This window comes from Lonchura striata, chromosome 1, assembly GCF_046129695.1.
Source record: "Lonchura striata isolate bLonStr1 chromosome 1, bLonStr1.mat, whole genome shotgun sequence".
In the NCBI taxonomy this organism is placed as follows: Eukaryota; Metazoa; Chordata; class Aves; order Passeriformes; family Estrildidae; genus Lonchura; species Lonchura striata.
The window spans coordinates 74,028,897-74,043,803 of NC_134603.1; the positions used below are offsets into that span (position 1 = coordinate 74,028,897).

The 14,907-nt window shown below is 38.0% G+C and overlaps 1 protein-coding gene across 2 annotated transcripts; it reads left to right on the plus strand.

The window, feature by feature from the left end:
• Positions 1–1,787: 1,787 nt before the first annotated feature.
• OTULIN (OTU deubiquitinase with linear linkage specificity) lies at positions 1,788–14,851 on the plus strand. Of its 2 annotated transcripts, none has more exons than XM_021528940.2 (8): positions 1,788–1,915; positions 3,397–3,726; positions 6,195–6,268; positions 7,086–7,180; positions 8,314–8,457; positions 10,734–10,859; positions 11,866–12,135; positions 13,372–14,851. In XM_021528940.2, exons 1-8 carry the CDS (start codon positions 1,788–1,790, stop codon positions 13,564–13,566), a joined length of 1,362 nt encoding a protein of 453 aa, XP_021384615.2. In that variant the 3' UTR covers positions 13,567–14,851. The 2 variants fall into 2 exon arrangements, with proteins under 2 accessions (XP_021384615.2, XP_021384618.2); XM_021528943.2 differs by lacking the exon at positions 1,788–1,915 and adding an exon at positions 4,024–4,218 and having other exon boundaries at positions 3,643–3,726.
• Positions 14,852–14,907: the final 56 nt, after the last annotated feature.

The window sequence follows — 14,907 nt, forward strand, 5'->3', positions numbered from 1 at the left end:
CTGTCTTTATGTACCAGGGAGGAGATGTATGTTATTAGGAATATATGTCCAAAACCTCTAACAAATTTAGGGATGATGAAGGAAAGAAAACACTCATGGGTAATACGTAATTACACAAGTATATAATGGATATTGTATTGCCCATTTGACTCTACTGGTGGGATTTCCTCATCCTTTTTTCTTCTGAACAGTATTCCCCTACAGTCACAAGGACTGATCACCCAAATCATAATCCTGAAAAATGTAGAGCAATTTTCAAGTAGTGCAATGTAACTAACTTAGCAAAGAAATAACAACTGCTGGCAAGCACTAAGATACATTAAATAAGGTAAAAAAAAAAAATCTCATGTTGTTTGATGGGTTCTTCTTGTATCAAAATCTAGTGTCCTTTACCAGAAAGTACCAAGTACAGAAATATTTCAGACTTACAAAATATGATCTCCTGTATTGCACTGAATGTCTTTGTTGTGTATTTTCATTAACTTTGTTGATTAGCTTAGTGGTTGGTTGCACCTTACAGTTAGTAAAAGCGAACTTATACTAGTAGATCAGCCGAAACATCTCTGCCCTAAAGCTGCTGAGAGAACAGCAAAGGTAGATAAATAACAAAGTATCCAATCTGTCATTGTCAAGAACAATTCAACATGAAGTTGATCCATAAGAAGAGCAGTGATTCAGTGATTAAGAGAGACCTAAGATAATGTTTTGGTTTTTTTTTTGCTTTTGCTTTTCTTCAAACATTCATACTTCCACATGTCTCAAGGATAAACGGAAAAGGTTTGTTTACAAAAACGTCTGTCAGTTTCATATTAAGTTTCATGATGTTGCAAAATACATATCATTGCCATTTTAACCTTTTAGACGTTTTACTACCTGACCTTCAGCTTTAAAATGTTCTCCCAAATAACATTTGATACTCTAAATACGTGTTGAAACTATTTTAACTTTGCTGAAAAGTATATTTGTAGTAGCTATTTGCCTCCAGTCTCAGCATCACTTGTCATAATCAGAGAAAACACATTCTTATGAAAGTTTAGAAAGAAGACAAATACTTCATTTTCAGGCCCAATTTCAATGTGAAGCCCCCCCCAAATGCAGTGGACTTTCCTATCACACTACAGATTCTACTATTCTGAGTTTTGGGTTGTTGTATTTTACTTGTTTGGGTTTTGTTGTTTTGGTTTTTGTTTGTTTTGGGTGGGGTTTTTGGGTTGTTGTTGTGGTGGGGTTTTTTTTGGGGTTTTTTTTGGTGTTTGTTTTTTTTTTTTTTTTTTTTAATAAGGGGCATATTTCAGTATAATGGAATTTTTAAAAGCTTTTCATCTACTCTCTGTGTGCGCTTCTCTTCTGCCTGGAGTTTCATAAAGATGTATCAGCAATGTGGTGATGCATCTCTTTGCTCCCAGAAGAGCCTTCCAGCCTCTGGCAAGCTCCTTATGAACTCCAAACAAACACAAACACAAACACACACACGCTTTGCATTCTTAGAGCACCTCCACTTGCACGAAACGTGTGGCAGCCGGAAAGCAACTCTTATTTTCACCGCCTGCTCTGTTAACGAGAACTTATTCTTGTCTTCCGCCTTGTGGAGGAGCGGCGGGTCACTTCCCTGTGTCACTCCCGGCGCAGTCGGTGCCGCTCCCGGCCGCGGGCCCCGCCGGGGCCGCCCTTCCCAGGGGCGCGGCGCGTGCCGGTTCCGGCGGGGCGGGAGTGGCTGAGGAGCCGGGGCCGGGGCCGGGGCCGGGGCCCGCGCTGCCGCTGCCGGCCTGGCCCGGAGCCCCGCCGACATGAGCGGCGAGCGGCGACGGCCGGGCCCGGCCCCAGGGGAGGGCGCGGGGCCGGGCCCAGCGGCGGCCGCCGGGGCTCGGCGGGGCGGGGCGGAGCGGTGCCGGGCGGGCCGGAGCGCGGCGGAAAGGTGAGGCCTCCCTGGGCTGCGCTGCCTTCCCTGATGAGCGGGGACGGGAGAAACCTGGTCGTGGAGTGCGACTCTGCCCAAAAGCAGCGCGGTCCGCGGTGTCCAGGGAGGGCGTTCTGCTCCTCGGCCCCGCTTCGGTGAGGCCCCGCCTGCAGTGCTGCTCCAGCTCCGGGCTGCCAGCACAGGAAGGACAGCAAGCTGTAGGAACGAGCAGGGCCACGAAGTTGATTATGGGGTTGGAGCTTCTCTTCTGTGAGGAAATGTGAGACAGCTGGGGCTGTTCAGACTGCAGAAAAGAAGGGTTTGGAGTGAGTTTTGGCCTTCCAGTACCTGAAGGGAGCCTACAAGAAATATGAAGAGGAACTTTTTATAAGGGTGGGTAGGGACCAGGACAAGGGGGAAGGATTCCAGCTGGAAAGGAGTAGTTTTGGATTAGACATTAGGAAGGAATTCTGTACTGTGAGATTGGTGAGGCGCTGGAACAAGATTGCGAGAGAAGCTGTGAATGCTCCATCCTGGGAGGTGTGCAGGGCTCTGAGCACTCTGGTCTAGTGCAAGGTGTCCGTGCCCACAGCAGGGGGATTGGATCTGAGTGCCCTTCACAGTGCCTTCCAGCACAGGCCACTCTGCGGTTCTGTGAACTCTGGTCCTTAGATCTGTGCTATGAGACAGCTTGGTACATGTCAGGGCTCGGGTGCCAAGGGGCTATAACACTAGTAAGCAAAGATATTTTTCAGGTGGGAGGGTTTAACCTAGAAATAGAAATGTGTTGTGCAGTTTTAAAGTTTATAGGGTGGATGTTAAGTTTGTGAGTTCTGAGGTGGCTGGCCTGGGTAGCCACTAATTGTCTAAAACATTAATGTGACAACTATCAAGCAACCCATAACTTACAACTTTTGGGCAGGATTATATGTAAACTCAAGATAAATATCTCTGAAAATTTTCTGTGTGGCCATATCCTAAACCTTTGGAGAGCTTGCTAAATGGATTGTAGACATCCTATCTTGGTACCTTGATCGTATTGGAAGACACAAAGATTGGAAATTTTTGCACTAAGCAATGATCCTGGTGCAGTGGATGTTTCACAGAGCACCAGGTAAGTTTGTAAAAACTATTTACTTGCAGGACCGAAACTTGTTTAAAATTTCTGTTAATCCTTGGGGTTTTTGGTGATTGTGCACCCCAAGGATAGCAGGCAGCAGGTGTTTAATCAGAGCACTAATTCTTGTGCAGGTTATGTTTGAGGAACTGACACAGCTTAGCCTTGGTAAGAAATGATGGTCAGGGGAGTAAGTTAGAAAATAGTTTGGATGTGGTCTTATTTTACTAAACTGTTCTGGATTTTCTTCCTGGTTTTGAATAATTTATGTACCCTCTGAATTCTCAAAATATAATGTAACTCTTAAAATATTGTAATTTTCCTGAAACATATCTTTTGTTCTGGGAGAGAAACTCTTCATATATTTCTTCATTCTTCAAAGCCAGGATAATCTTCAAGGGTGTCTGACGGAACCAACCAGCCTTTCTGTAGGTGCAGAAGAGAAAAACGAGAGTGTTTCCACACAGCTGGTAAAGCATAAAGGTGAAGTTGGTGTTGCTTCTGAGGAACTTGGCTCAGCAAATGCACCTGCAGACCAGAAAGAGCAAACTGCATCAGAAATAAGACAAGACTGTGTATACAGAATAAGTGGGAGACCTGAAAAGATAGATGTGATTAAATCTGTTGTGATGGATCAGGATGCATCCAGAAACTGTGAGCTGTATGTACCTGTGTCTGGTAATCATTCAGCAATAGAGTCATCTGAGGAGAGGTAAGGATTAATTTTTTAAAATATATTAACAATTTTCCTGTAGAAAGGGAGGGTACTTTCTGTTCATGAAGGTAAATTTATGGGTTTTTTTCCCTTGGTATTTTTGGTTCAGGAAAATCCCATTAACTAGTTCAATAATTAAAGTATTTACATGCAACTTCTTGCACTGTTTATTTCTTTTGTGCACACATGTTTTCATTTAATCATTCTTTTTCACTGTTCTTTTTCTTACTTTTTCAGTATATTTTTAGAAATATTTATTTGAACATTAATGGAGAAAGGCTTTTGTTTCCACAGATTTCTGTGCTACAACAATGTTATGATACACTTTCATCTCTGGAATGAGAGTGCCTGTGCAGATGGATTGCACCTCTTGCCTACCTGGATTTCGAAACAATTCTCTTGAATTGCAGTACCTTGTTTACTCTGGATGTTAATCTGTCATGGTCTCAGTCTGTGGCTGCTTCTGTTTTGCCAACTCCCAGAAAGAAGGTGGTTTCATAATATCTGCAGAAGGGACATTACACTGCTTCCTTTACACCAAACTTCCTCTTTCTTGATCTCACTGGCTTAGTCAGTTGAGCACTTCTTCTCTTTCTGCATCTTTGCTGAATTTATTCAAGGCTGTATTGCAGAGGAAAAATTTCCTTGCCCTGACACAATTTCTCTCCCTGTGGGATCCCTTGTAGCAGCAGGTTTCTTCATGCTCAGAGGGGGCGGTTGGTGCTTTATATTTTAGATACTTGGCTTGTACAGAAGATAAACTAGAGATTGCTGCTGTCACATACCAAGCTGTATGGTTTTCATCATAGTTATTTTCAAGGTTATTATGTATTCTTCAAAGTCTTCACAAACCTTAATGTCCTTAATGGACAAAGCCTAATTTCTGCTGAGAAATTAGGCTTTGTCCAGCATCATAGTGTAACACAAATATGGACTTGAAACAAATCTTTATATGTTTCTTCTCGACAGATAATACTTTGTTTGATACCTACTATATTTGTTGTTTCTCTTTTAATTAATGATTATTTAGTGTTGTTAAAAATGCAATTTCATGCAGCTACTTGAACACTTGAGTAAAAACTTAACTAATTTTGTATGACAGCCCAGTAGATGAGTTTCCTGGTATTAAGCTACATTGCTCTTTATACTAAAGACTTTTTGTTCTCAAGGGAGATATACACAGATGGTTTGAGTAAGCTGGTTTGGACATAAAGAAAAAGAAATACAAAGCCATCATTGAGTAGTCTGTCCTTTCAAGTTTAATGAAAGTAATCCAGTTACCATCTGGCTACATTAAACTCTTTCTCACTGTCTTCCTAATTGCTTGTCCTCTCTTAGAGGTGTAAGATGTGTCTTAATTTCTTCCTAGTCTTTTGGAGGCAAACTGTGGTTTGGATTTGGGGTGTTCTTGAGGAGTAGATTAGAAGCTACTAATTAGTAGTGGGCAGTTAGCAATAACCTTGCAGCCTTTTTCTGCTTATGTACTTTCCTTTGAAAAACAGACTTCCAATGTAAACTTATTTTAGTGCTATGCCTAAATGGTACTAATATGGCTGGTGACATAAGTTTTTTTAAAGTATTTTAATTGTGAAGCTGTGAATATTTTTTAGAAGTTTATTTGTTAGATGTAATTATATGACAAATGCCTCTGGGGAATGGAATGTGCAATTTGCAGTCAGTTTTTTGAACGTTGTATGGACCTCTGTTTTCAGCAGTAATGTTCCCATACAAGCTGCAGATGATGGTCTATGCAGTATTCTTGTAGGGCATAATTTCCTCTCTCATGGTCATAACTGACTTCGGAATGTTGTATTATATGCTCAGATGCAGGTACTTGACAATGTACCTTGGCCAAAAAGCCCATATTATTTGAGGAAGAAATGTTTCTCTGGATTTCAGCTAGCCTGTAAGCTGCAGTTTGGACCATGGTGGAAGTTCTCTTTAGATTTAGTAACATTCAAACTAAATGCAGGTAGTTGGCCGCTTTTCATTGTATTCTGTCATATATTCTGCTCAGCACGAGTTGGGTTTGTCAGTCCCAGTGGTGTGTAGATACAAAGCCCTGTTGGGTGATGTGTTCTTAGCTGCATGCATAGGCACATTATTCATATGTGCAGTAAATAGACATGTTGGCTTGTTTCTTTTGCTAATTTAAACTGTAAAATGTAGAAATACAAAGGGACTGGAGTATCCATTCAAACACAGAAGAGAAATTCAGGCAATGATTTATTACCAACCTTGTGACAGATACTGGAGGGGAGCAGCTAAGAGGGTTTTCTAAACATTTCTCTATTTTTGAGAACTAATGTTGGTTCTATGAAAATGGGTAAGATGGAAAGCAAATTGAGTTGAAAGAAATGGTAGAAAGACTAAAATACTTTCCTCAGTTGTAAAAATGGGAAGAAGTTGAAGAGGAGAGTAGGATTTGTGCTGTTACTTGAGGTATGTGTTGATTTTTATTGCAGCGAGGAGGACATGTATCGTGATGAAGAAGAAATAGAGAGAGAGAAAATGCTACTTAGTGAAACAAACTCATCAGGTACTATCAAACTTTGTGTGAAGTTTCAAATACAGTATTGCAACTCACTGTAGCACCAATGTGTGATGTCCTGACGCTCTCTCCTCCAGGGACTTCTGTGCACAGATGTATGTTCAATATCAGTTCCTTATGCCTGAGTACATTGTACTGTTTGATTCAAAAAACATCAATTCTCTGGAAAATTAGTTGCTCTTAATATATCATTCCCTTTGTTTCTTAGTTACTTCGAGTGAATGTGACTTCTTTGGAAAGCAGTTACATAATCTACATTACAAGTGTTGTGCTTGAAAATTACTCAGTCATAGTCATCTTATCAGCATCTGTTGCTGGCATGCCTTGATAGCCTCAGTACAACCTGGTTTTGGATTGAAGGTTGTTGGGATTCCAAGGCAAAACTGCATCTCTTCTTTCTGACTTACTGAGAAAGATCTGTCATCTTTCTCCCTTACAGTCTAGCTGCTGTATGAAGAAGAGAAACTTTTGTCAATATTTTTCTCATTGCTAAGAAAATTAGGAGTACTTTACTAATTTCTCATCTTTGCAAATTAATTTTTTTTGCAGAAGGGAGGAGCAGAGTGTTCCCTATCTTGTTGAACTACATCATAATTTTTCTTCACGCATAATTTTCAGAACAAACAGATTCTATCCCCTCCCACAGCAATAATTACTTGGTAGCTACAGGTTGTGCTGCCAGTTTCATTTGGCACTGAAGTTATTTTAAAGTGATAGTGTGGTTATAAATTTGATGGGCTTTCTACCTTCTTCAGTTTTATAAGGTTCTGTTGCATGCAACATGTTGCATGTTCTGTTTTGACAGAATATAAATTAAGTGTTTCACCTGAAATGGACATCATGGAGTATTGCAGGAAGGAATGGAGAGGAAATACACCAGCAGCAAAAAGGATGAGAAAGGTAGCAGTTCTATTTTTGTTGAATTTCATTAGGCTCTTGGTTTTTGTCTGCTACATGATTTCCTATGCACTCAGTCTTTTAAGATAGGAAATGCAGTAGTAGTGTTTTACATTGTGAGTGAGGTCTTAGGAGTGGTTTACAGCTGGCAGATGCTTTTCTTCGTGCTTATTTCAAACATGTTTTTAGCAAAGCTACTTGCTGATAATTTAGGGTTTTGATTAATACTGTCCTTTTTTATTGTTTTCAATTGAAGTTTTATATTTTGTTTATGGACATAAATTGCTAATTTTGTGGACTGTTAAAGTGCAAAGCAGGTTACCAAATTCTTGGGTGGAAGGCAAGTAATTAAAAGTGGTGAATTGCATGGGTTTTAAAATTTTTTTCCTGAGATTTTTACCAGTTTTCTAACTATTTTTTATATTAATCTTACCAAGAATGGTAGAAAATAAAGTTGTTTTGTTGCTTGAGAAATTTAGTGATACGTATGAGTAAACATAAAGATACCTTACAAAAGTCAAAAACTCCCCATTCCTCCCTGGAGAGATTACTGTGAGAAGTATGGACATACAGGACATGGGCGCTTGCCAGAGTAGTTGAGCTACAGAAGCTGCATTTTGACATTGTGGCTTCTGCTACAACTATGAGTATGGGAAGAGCAGGAAGGGAACAAATGTGCTCAGGCAAGTGTCAAGATATTTCAGCGTAAACACAAACTTACCCTGAGGCAGAAACAAACTACATGTGCCATGTTTGGGGTAAGTAGCATCAATTAGTGCTCAAATTTCTTTTAAGCATGATGTGTGTGTATGTTGGATATTTTTTTGGAATATAGGTGAGCCATATTTCAGTGATGTGTATGTTCTGTCATCAAACAAATACCTCAAACAGTTATCTATTAGATTTCTTCAGTTTCTTGTTTGTTTTTTAGCAGAACTAAGTTGGTTTTTTTAGGGTATAATTTGTGACCTAAAAGCATTTGAACTTCCAAAAGGGGTAGTAGGTCATGTTTGGTTTTTGTTTTAATAGCATTAGTATGTGGATGATAATATTCTAATACCTCTTATGTTAACAGGGTGTGACCTTAAAATGTTTTATTAATGATTTCCTGTTCTTTGGATTTTGTGTTTTTCTAGGGATATGAAGCAGTTGCCCAGAAGTTTGCATCTATTAGGAGAATACGAGGTGATAACTATTGTGCTTTCAGAGCAACTCTTTTCCAGGCCTTAAGCCAAGCTACCCAGTTACCAAGGTGGCTGCAGAGTGAGGATTTTACTATGGTACGTGTCAAACTGATCTTCTGACAATAGACTAATATTGGGTCTAACCTATTTGATAATTTTATTATTTCATTTCTCTTGTTATATAATGCATATGCTCACTTGTCAATATCCCCTGAACTGAGAAGTTATAATGTTCAAGATTACTGTTTGTGCACAGTGATTCATTCAACTTGGAATTGAGTCCAGATGCCCTTGGTTTCCATTTTGTAATGGATATAAATGTTACTGTAGTGCTTACTGGAATGTCACTTATCTGTCTTTATCTTCCTCTCTTGGTTTCTTCTTACTGCCTATAATGTGGCAGTAAGAGATTTTCCACAAGACAGCTGATAATAACAAAAAAATACAATTTATTCTAACATTTGAGAAAACCCTAGCTTTTCAAAATTATAATGTCTATGTTTTCTCTAGAAAGTGGAATAGCAAATTGGATGCTGTAGGCTTTGCAGAATGTGTAATTACCTGTGTCTTAAATGGTGCTTAAAATAAGTGTGAGAGCAACTCCAACCTGACATAAAGAACAGTTCTTGTGGAGCACTGATGTATGAGAAAAGCAAGGTATTCCCCTGCCAGTAGAAGAACAATTTTCTAGAATTTTTTTTGTCTCAACAAAGTCCATTTGATGGTATTGGTAAAGATGGAAAAAACATGTAAGAAGCTGCAGATACAAAATTGAGGCACTTGAGAAGAGTAAGGTTCCAGTTGTCAGGATGCTGCTTGAAATGTAAATGGTGAATGTCTGATGCAGACTCTGTGTGTATGGTAGCAGTCGGAGTAGAGTCACACTGCCCTTACTACCTTTTTGCATCACTTTAGAGGACAACTGAAAATTTCTCATTCTGGCTACTGTAATTTTTAAGTAAACATCTTGTGATTATGTTTTTGTAATTACTGATGAAAATAGTTCTGTGAGATGTTTTACAGCAAGTACATTGCAAAATGGTTTCCTTTTTGTAAAAAACACATTCTTTCAGCTCTCAACCATTTCCACATTATCAGACTAAAGAACATAGTTTCCCAATGATCCTTTAAAGAGCAAACTTTTTTAAAATTTTTAATGATCTTCTTTTTTTACTGAAGTTTTTGATGATGTTCTTTTTTTTTTTTTTTTTCTACTGATTCACAGAGGAAAATATCATATGATAATTAACATTTTTTTAAAAGGGTGTATGCTTACAAAATAAACTGAAATGATAAATTGTTATGCATCAAAGCAGAAGGCACATAAGAGTAATGTGTATACTGACAGCTGGCAGTACAAATATAACAGGGTTTTTGGGTTTTTTCTTGTTGTTAATTTAAAACGGTGATTACATGCATATTTGTAGTTGTAGAAGTTACTGACATATAATTTTTGATTATTTAGTTCTATGTGTGCAGGATGACAGGCTGGGTGGGAGAATCTGTGCCTCTCTGGCACATACTTGGCTGCCACTAAAGAGAACACATTATTACTTTGGAGTCCTGGTAAACTGGAAATGGACTGGTGGTGGCTGATGGCATAAGTGCTACTCTAGCCAAGTATTTACTCCATTGTAAGACCTAAGTTGCTCTTCCAGTTCTAGCAGTAAGATGGGTTAATAGATGAAGGTACAAAACTGGACATGCAACTGCCAGGATGTCCTCCAAGGGAGGTGTAAACGCTCTGACCTGAACAGGTGTAGCACGTGAGCACGTGTAAAAGTACAGGCAGTTCTGAGGCTAAAACATTATTTGATGCATCAGCAAATTCCCAAGTTGTTTTATTCTTTAATAAAAATCCTGTCCCAGAGTGTTTGAATTGTGGTTCTTGAAAAGGAAATGTTTTTTTTGTTTGTTCTGGACAAAGTAGTTTGTTGTCCACCAGGACTTCAGGATGATCTGATGAATGTCATTTTCTCTTCTGTTGGGTCAGGAACACTTTCAAACAAAGTCACTGTCATCTATCTGCTGTTGGGGGAGTGTTTTAATTAAAAACAAACAAACAAAACTTCAAAACAAAATAAAACAACAAATAAAAAAGAAGGCATGAGTAACTTGGTTGGTAATTTTTTTCAGTCCTTATGTGTTAGATCTGGAAGTAGTAATAGACCAGTATTCTTACTGTTACCCAACAAATGTTATAAACAGCCACTTGTGTTTGGTTGTGATCATCTTACTATGATATGTGTTCAGAAGGATATATGAGGTACTAATTTAAGGTGAAAACTGTTAAAAAAAATAAAATATGCAGGTGATGGCTTTTCCTTTCCAGACCTTTAGTTTAAGCTGACTTTTATTCTCTCAACTTCCAGCTTCCTGAAAACTTGCTGAGCGAGTATGACTGGATCAAGCAGTGGCAGCTCAGACAGAAACCTGGCAAGAGGATGGGAGAAATAAAGGATGAAATAAAAGATTATTTAATGCTTCTAAGGAAGAAGGTTGGAAAAGTATTTGTATATTCTTTGGTCACTTGCAAATAAGAAAAGTGACAAAGATTTTTGAATGTGGAGAATTTAACATAAGGATGCTTTCAGTAGTGAAAGTTCCTTTTCTGTATGTATATTGCAAAAAAATCAAGAATATCTGTTCAGATATGTGAGAGGCATCTGGTCTTTTACTACGTGCAGTAGCCTGATGCTGGAATTACATTTGCAAGCAGCTCTGCAGAACACTATTAATTAGACAGATTTCAATGAAAAAATTAATATAACAGAGAAGCTTTCTGCCTCTATTATTTCTCGTATTTATTTGAAGGAATTATGTATACTGCAGACAAATCCTTTTGGTATCTGGATGAGATTAAGGAAAGAAAAACAAACAACACTGAAGTAATTTCAAAGGTGTAGTTTTTGTTCCATTTTTATACATTTATTTCAGGTCACAAGAACATGACTGTGCCCCTAAGTATTCATACTATATTACCTAGCCCCATGCTTTCTCCCTCTTGGAAGTCTGGAACCTATTAAAAAAACTCTTCAGTTGTTCCTTTCTTACTGTGAATGCAAATTCTCTTTATGAAGGCTTTCAAGAATATTTGGAATACTTCATTCAGCAGTTTGAGGGTTGGAATGAAATACACATTTTGAGTAACAGAAATGTAAAGAATACGCAGTATGTAGGCTTTATGGTGCAGGAAACTAAAAAGTTATTTATTACCTTAATGTGTATTGTCCCACAACAATATTTGTTCTGCCACTTTGCAGCAATTTCTAGCACCCCTTCCTTTTGCTTTGCTTATGTATCGATTTAAGCAAAATCAGACTAGTCAGCCTGACTTTGATTGGGGTACAGTTGTGGAAATATAAGTTAAATTCTGAGTGCGTGTGCTGAGCATCTTGCAACTCACAAATGGCTTTTTGCATTTCTTGCAGTGTGATGGCTGTTGATTTGTGTTGTGTCTGATGTTTTTTTGGGTTTTTTTTGGTTTTTTTTTTTTTTTTTTAGTGGAAGAATATAAGTGAAATAAAGGGTCCTCTGGAGAAACAAGAAGCTTGTGATAAATTGTTTAAAAACGAAGAGGAGGAGTATAGTCTTTATGAAGCACTGAAATTTTTGATGCTTAACACTGCCATTGAATTATACAATGCCGATAAAAATGGAAAGAGAGTGCCTGTCTTCTCCTGGCTCCTGTTTGCGCGGGATACATCCAGCAACCCTTGTCAGTTAATGCATAATCACTTGAATCATATTGGTCACAGTGGAGGCCTTGAACAAGTAAGGATAGGTTGTTCTTAAGGTATTTTCCTGTTTGAGTTTTCAGTTTCAAGTGCTTTAAGAAATTTCTCAGCTTTTGTTGGGAAGAATGGGTTAGAACTGCTTGCTTGTAGTGAGAGTCATAAAGGACCTCCTCTGAAACACTACATTTTTGTCTGGTGACTGGCAGGTAGCATTCTTTGGAAATAGGGTTTGCTATTAATAGAACACTTGTATGGATCTCTTAGCTGTTAGCTTTTTAAAAAATATCACAATAAAAGCTAATACTCAAATTATGAATACCATGTGTAGCACATACATGGGTGAATTCTGATAAGCTAATGGAAGTTAGTGTTTTATACGTGGCATAAATGGTACACATATTACAAAAAAGCCCCAAACCAAAACAAGCAGTAGTTAATGAGCGGAATAGACTGAAAGGTTTTGGAAACATCCATTTAGAAAGATCCCATTGAATTCATTACAAACGGGACACTGCAATGAAGTTCACAACTTAATTGTAGATACTAGAAGCATGGAAGTATTATGTTTTGGTTTTGTTTCTTATCTTAAAAATCGGACAACTGCAGTACAGATAAGACAGTTTGCTGTTTCTGTGAAAATGAGTGATTTATTGGTGACTTTTTTGCTGCACAGTTTAGTCAAGAAGTTATGTTGACAGTTTTTTTGTCCTGCCTATATTTGTTTATTTCAGTAAGATTATTTGTAAATTGTTATTTAGAACAGGATATGCTTGTCACTGTAGTAGAAGAAGTAGAAGCTTTTTACAGCTTATTTTTCTGACTTTCTTCTCCTGTCGACAGGCTTTGTAAGGGCTTTCCATTTACTTTTTGTTTGGTTGGAAACTTCAAAGTACCCTGTAAGAGTGAAAGGATCATTGTCTGAAACCTGCTCTTGTCTGGTTTTAAGTGACTTAACAGGATGAACACTGATGCAAGAGAATGTCTTTCCTACCTGCTTGCAGCAGTAGGACACTGTGTAAAGCAGTTTTTCTTTAGGATTATTTTATTATTGGGCCATTGTGGATTTGCGGACTTTGTTGTTAAATGCATGGTATCATAGAGGGGTATGATGGAGATGAGAGAATGAGAGATGCTCATGTATAGGACTTCTCACTTCACAATTTTTGTTTTTGAAAAATTACATCTGATAGGTATTAGTTTAACATTTTTATGAGGGAAATCTTGTAGAAGGTTATGTTGAATTTTATGCAAATATTTGTTGTTTCCAATGTAGGTGGAAATGTTTCTCCTTGCTTATGCTCTGCAGTATACCATCCAAGTGTACCGACTCTATAAGTACAGCACTGATGAGTTCATCACACTTTACCCCAATGACCCGGAGGAGGACTGGCCTGTGGTGACTCTCATAACTGAAGATGACAGACATTATAATATTCCAGTCAGAATGTGCCAAGAGACAATGCTCTGAATAAGTGATTGTTTGGCAGACAACCTTGTGCTGCTAATGGAGGTTTCCCATTCTATTTTGAAACAGGACAATGGCAAAATCCATGTGACTAAATCAACAACTTGAAATCTGTGTTTTGGAAGTTGACATCTGAAATAAAGTATCAAATACGTACTATCTTAACAGTAAATGTTTGGCAAGCATGGCTTTGTTTTCCTTTAAAAAAAATGGAAGCTTCTGCAGTCCTTTTTTTGGAAGGACTTACTCTGAACAGAATTGCCAAAACTATAGATTTATTAATTTTATTTCTTTTAGTGAGGCTCCATGGTAAAACATGAGGTAACTTTTTACTCTGCAAAATAATTACAATTGAAATTTCTGGGAAAGTAAGGTGGCAGTGTCTTGGCAGATCTTTGTAATAGTGCTTAGAAGCCATTTATACAAAATTTGGTCTCAGGAAGTAATACAATTCTTTTGCAGCTGGAATTTAATGCCTGCCATGGTTTATGCTATAAGAAAGATGGTACTTAATGTTTTCTAATGCTTTGGGGTTTTTTTTCCTACGTAAGTGTCTCTTATTTAGAAGCCAGTTGTCTGTTACATTGAAAATGAGCTGCTCTTCCCCTTTCAACCCAAGAGGGACGTGGTAAATGTGTTATGTATAAAAGCTGTTGGATAGTCTGTCACAAAGTCAAAGACTACACAGAATTCCCACTTAAATTATGACAGCTGATAGGACGTTGCCACATGCCTGTTAACTTCCATGTCTTTCATGTTATTGCTCCTGTAGTGTTAATCCTCTCTGGCAGCTTCTCTGGAGAACATGAGGATTTTAGTTTGTCCAGGGAGTGCAGTAGATGGAAATAAACTTTTGGTGCAGCTTACTCCTCCCAAGAGTGGAGATATGAGAGGTTCTGTTTCTGCTTAGTTATTCATTATGCTTTAAAACTGAAAGAATATAGAATGTATCAAATGCTGGAAGTGCTGACAAGTCCTTAAAAAATAATTAATGAAGCATTCAGCTTTTAGGTTCAAGTAGAAGTATGTCCCACAGATGACTTTTGGAACAAGAGAGTGAAAGCTGATTTAACTGAAATGCTGGTCATACACAGGTCACTTAGAAGGCCTTCATATGTAAATGGGGTAAGGTTATAAAAACTTTTCATTTGAATATTCTGGAGAAAGTGGCGTGCAAAATTCTTTTGTTCTAGTTGAAATTAATTTGTTAACTATTATTGTGGAAGGTAATATACACAATGAAAATGTTTACTCACTATGTTCTAAATAAATTAAACATGTGAATGAGGCCTGTCATGTATTCTATTTGTCATATTTTCGTTGCTTTCTAAATCAATTACTTTG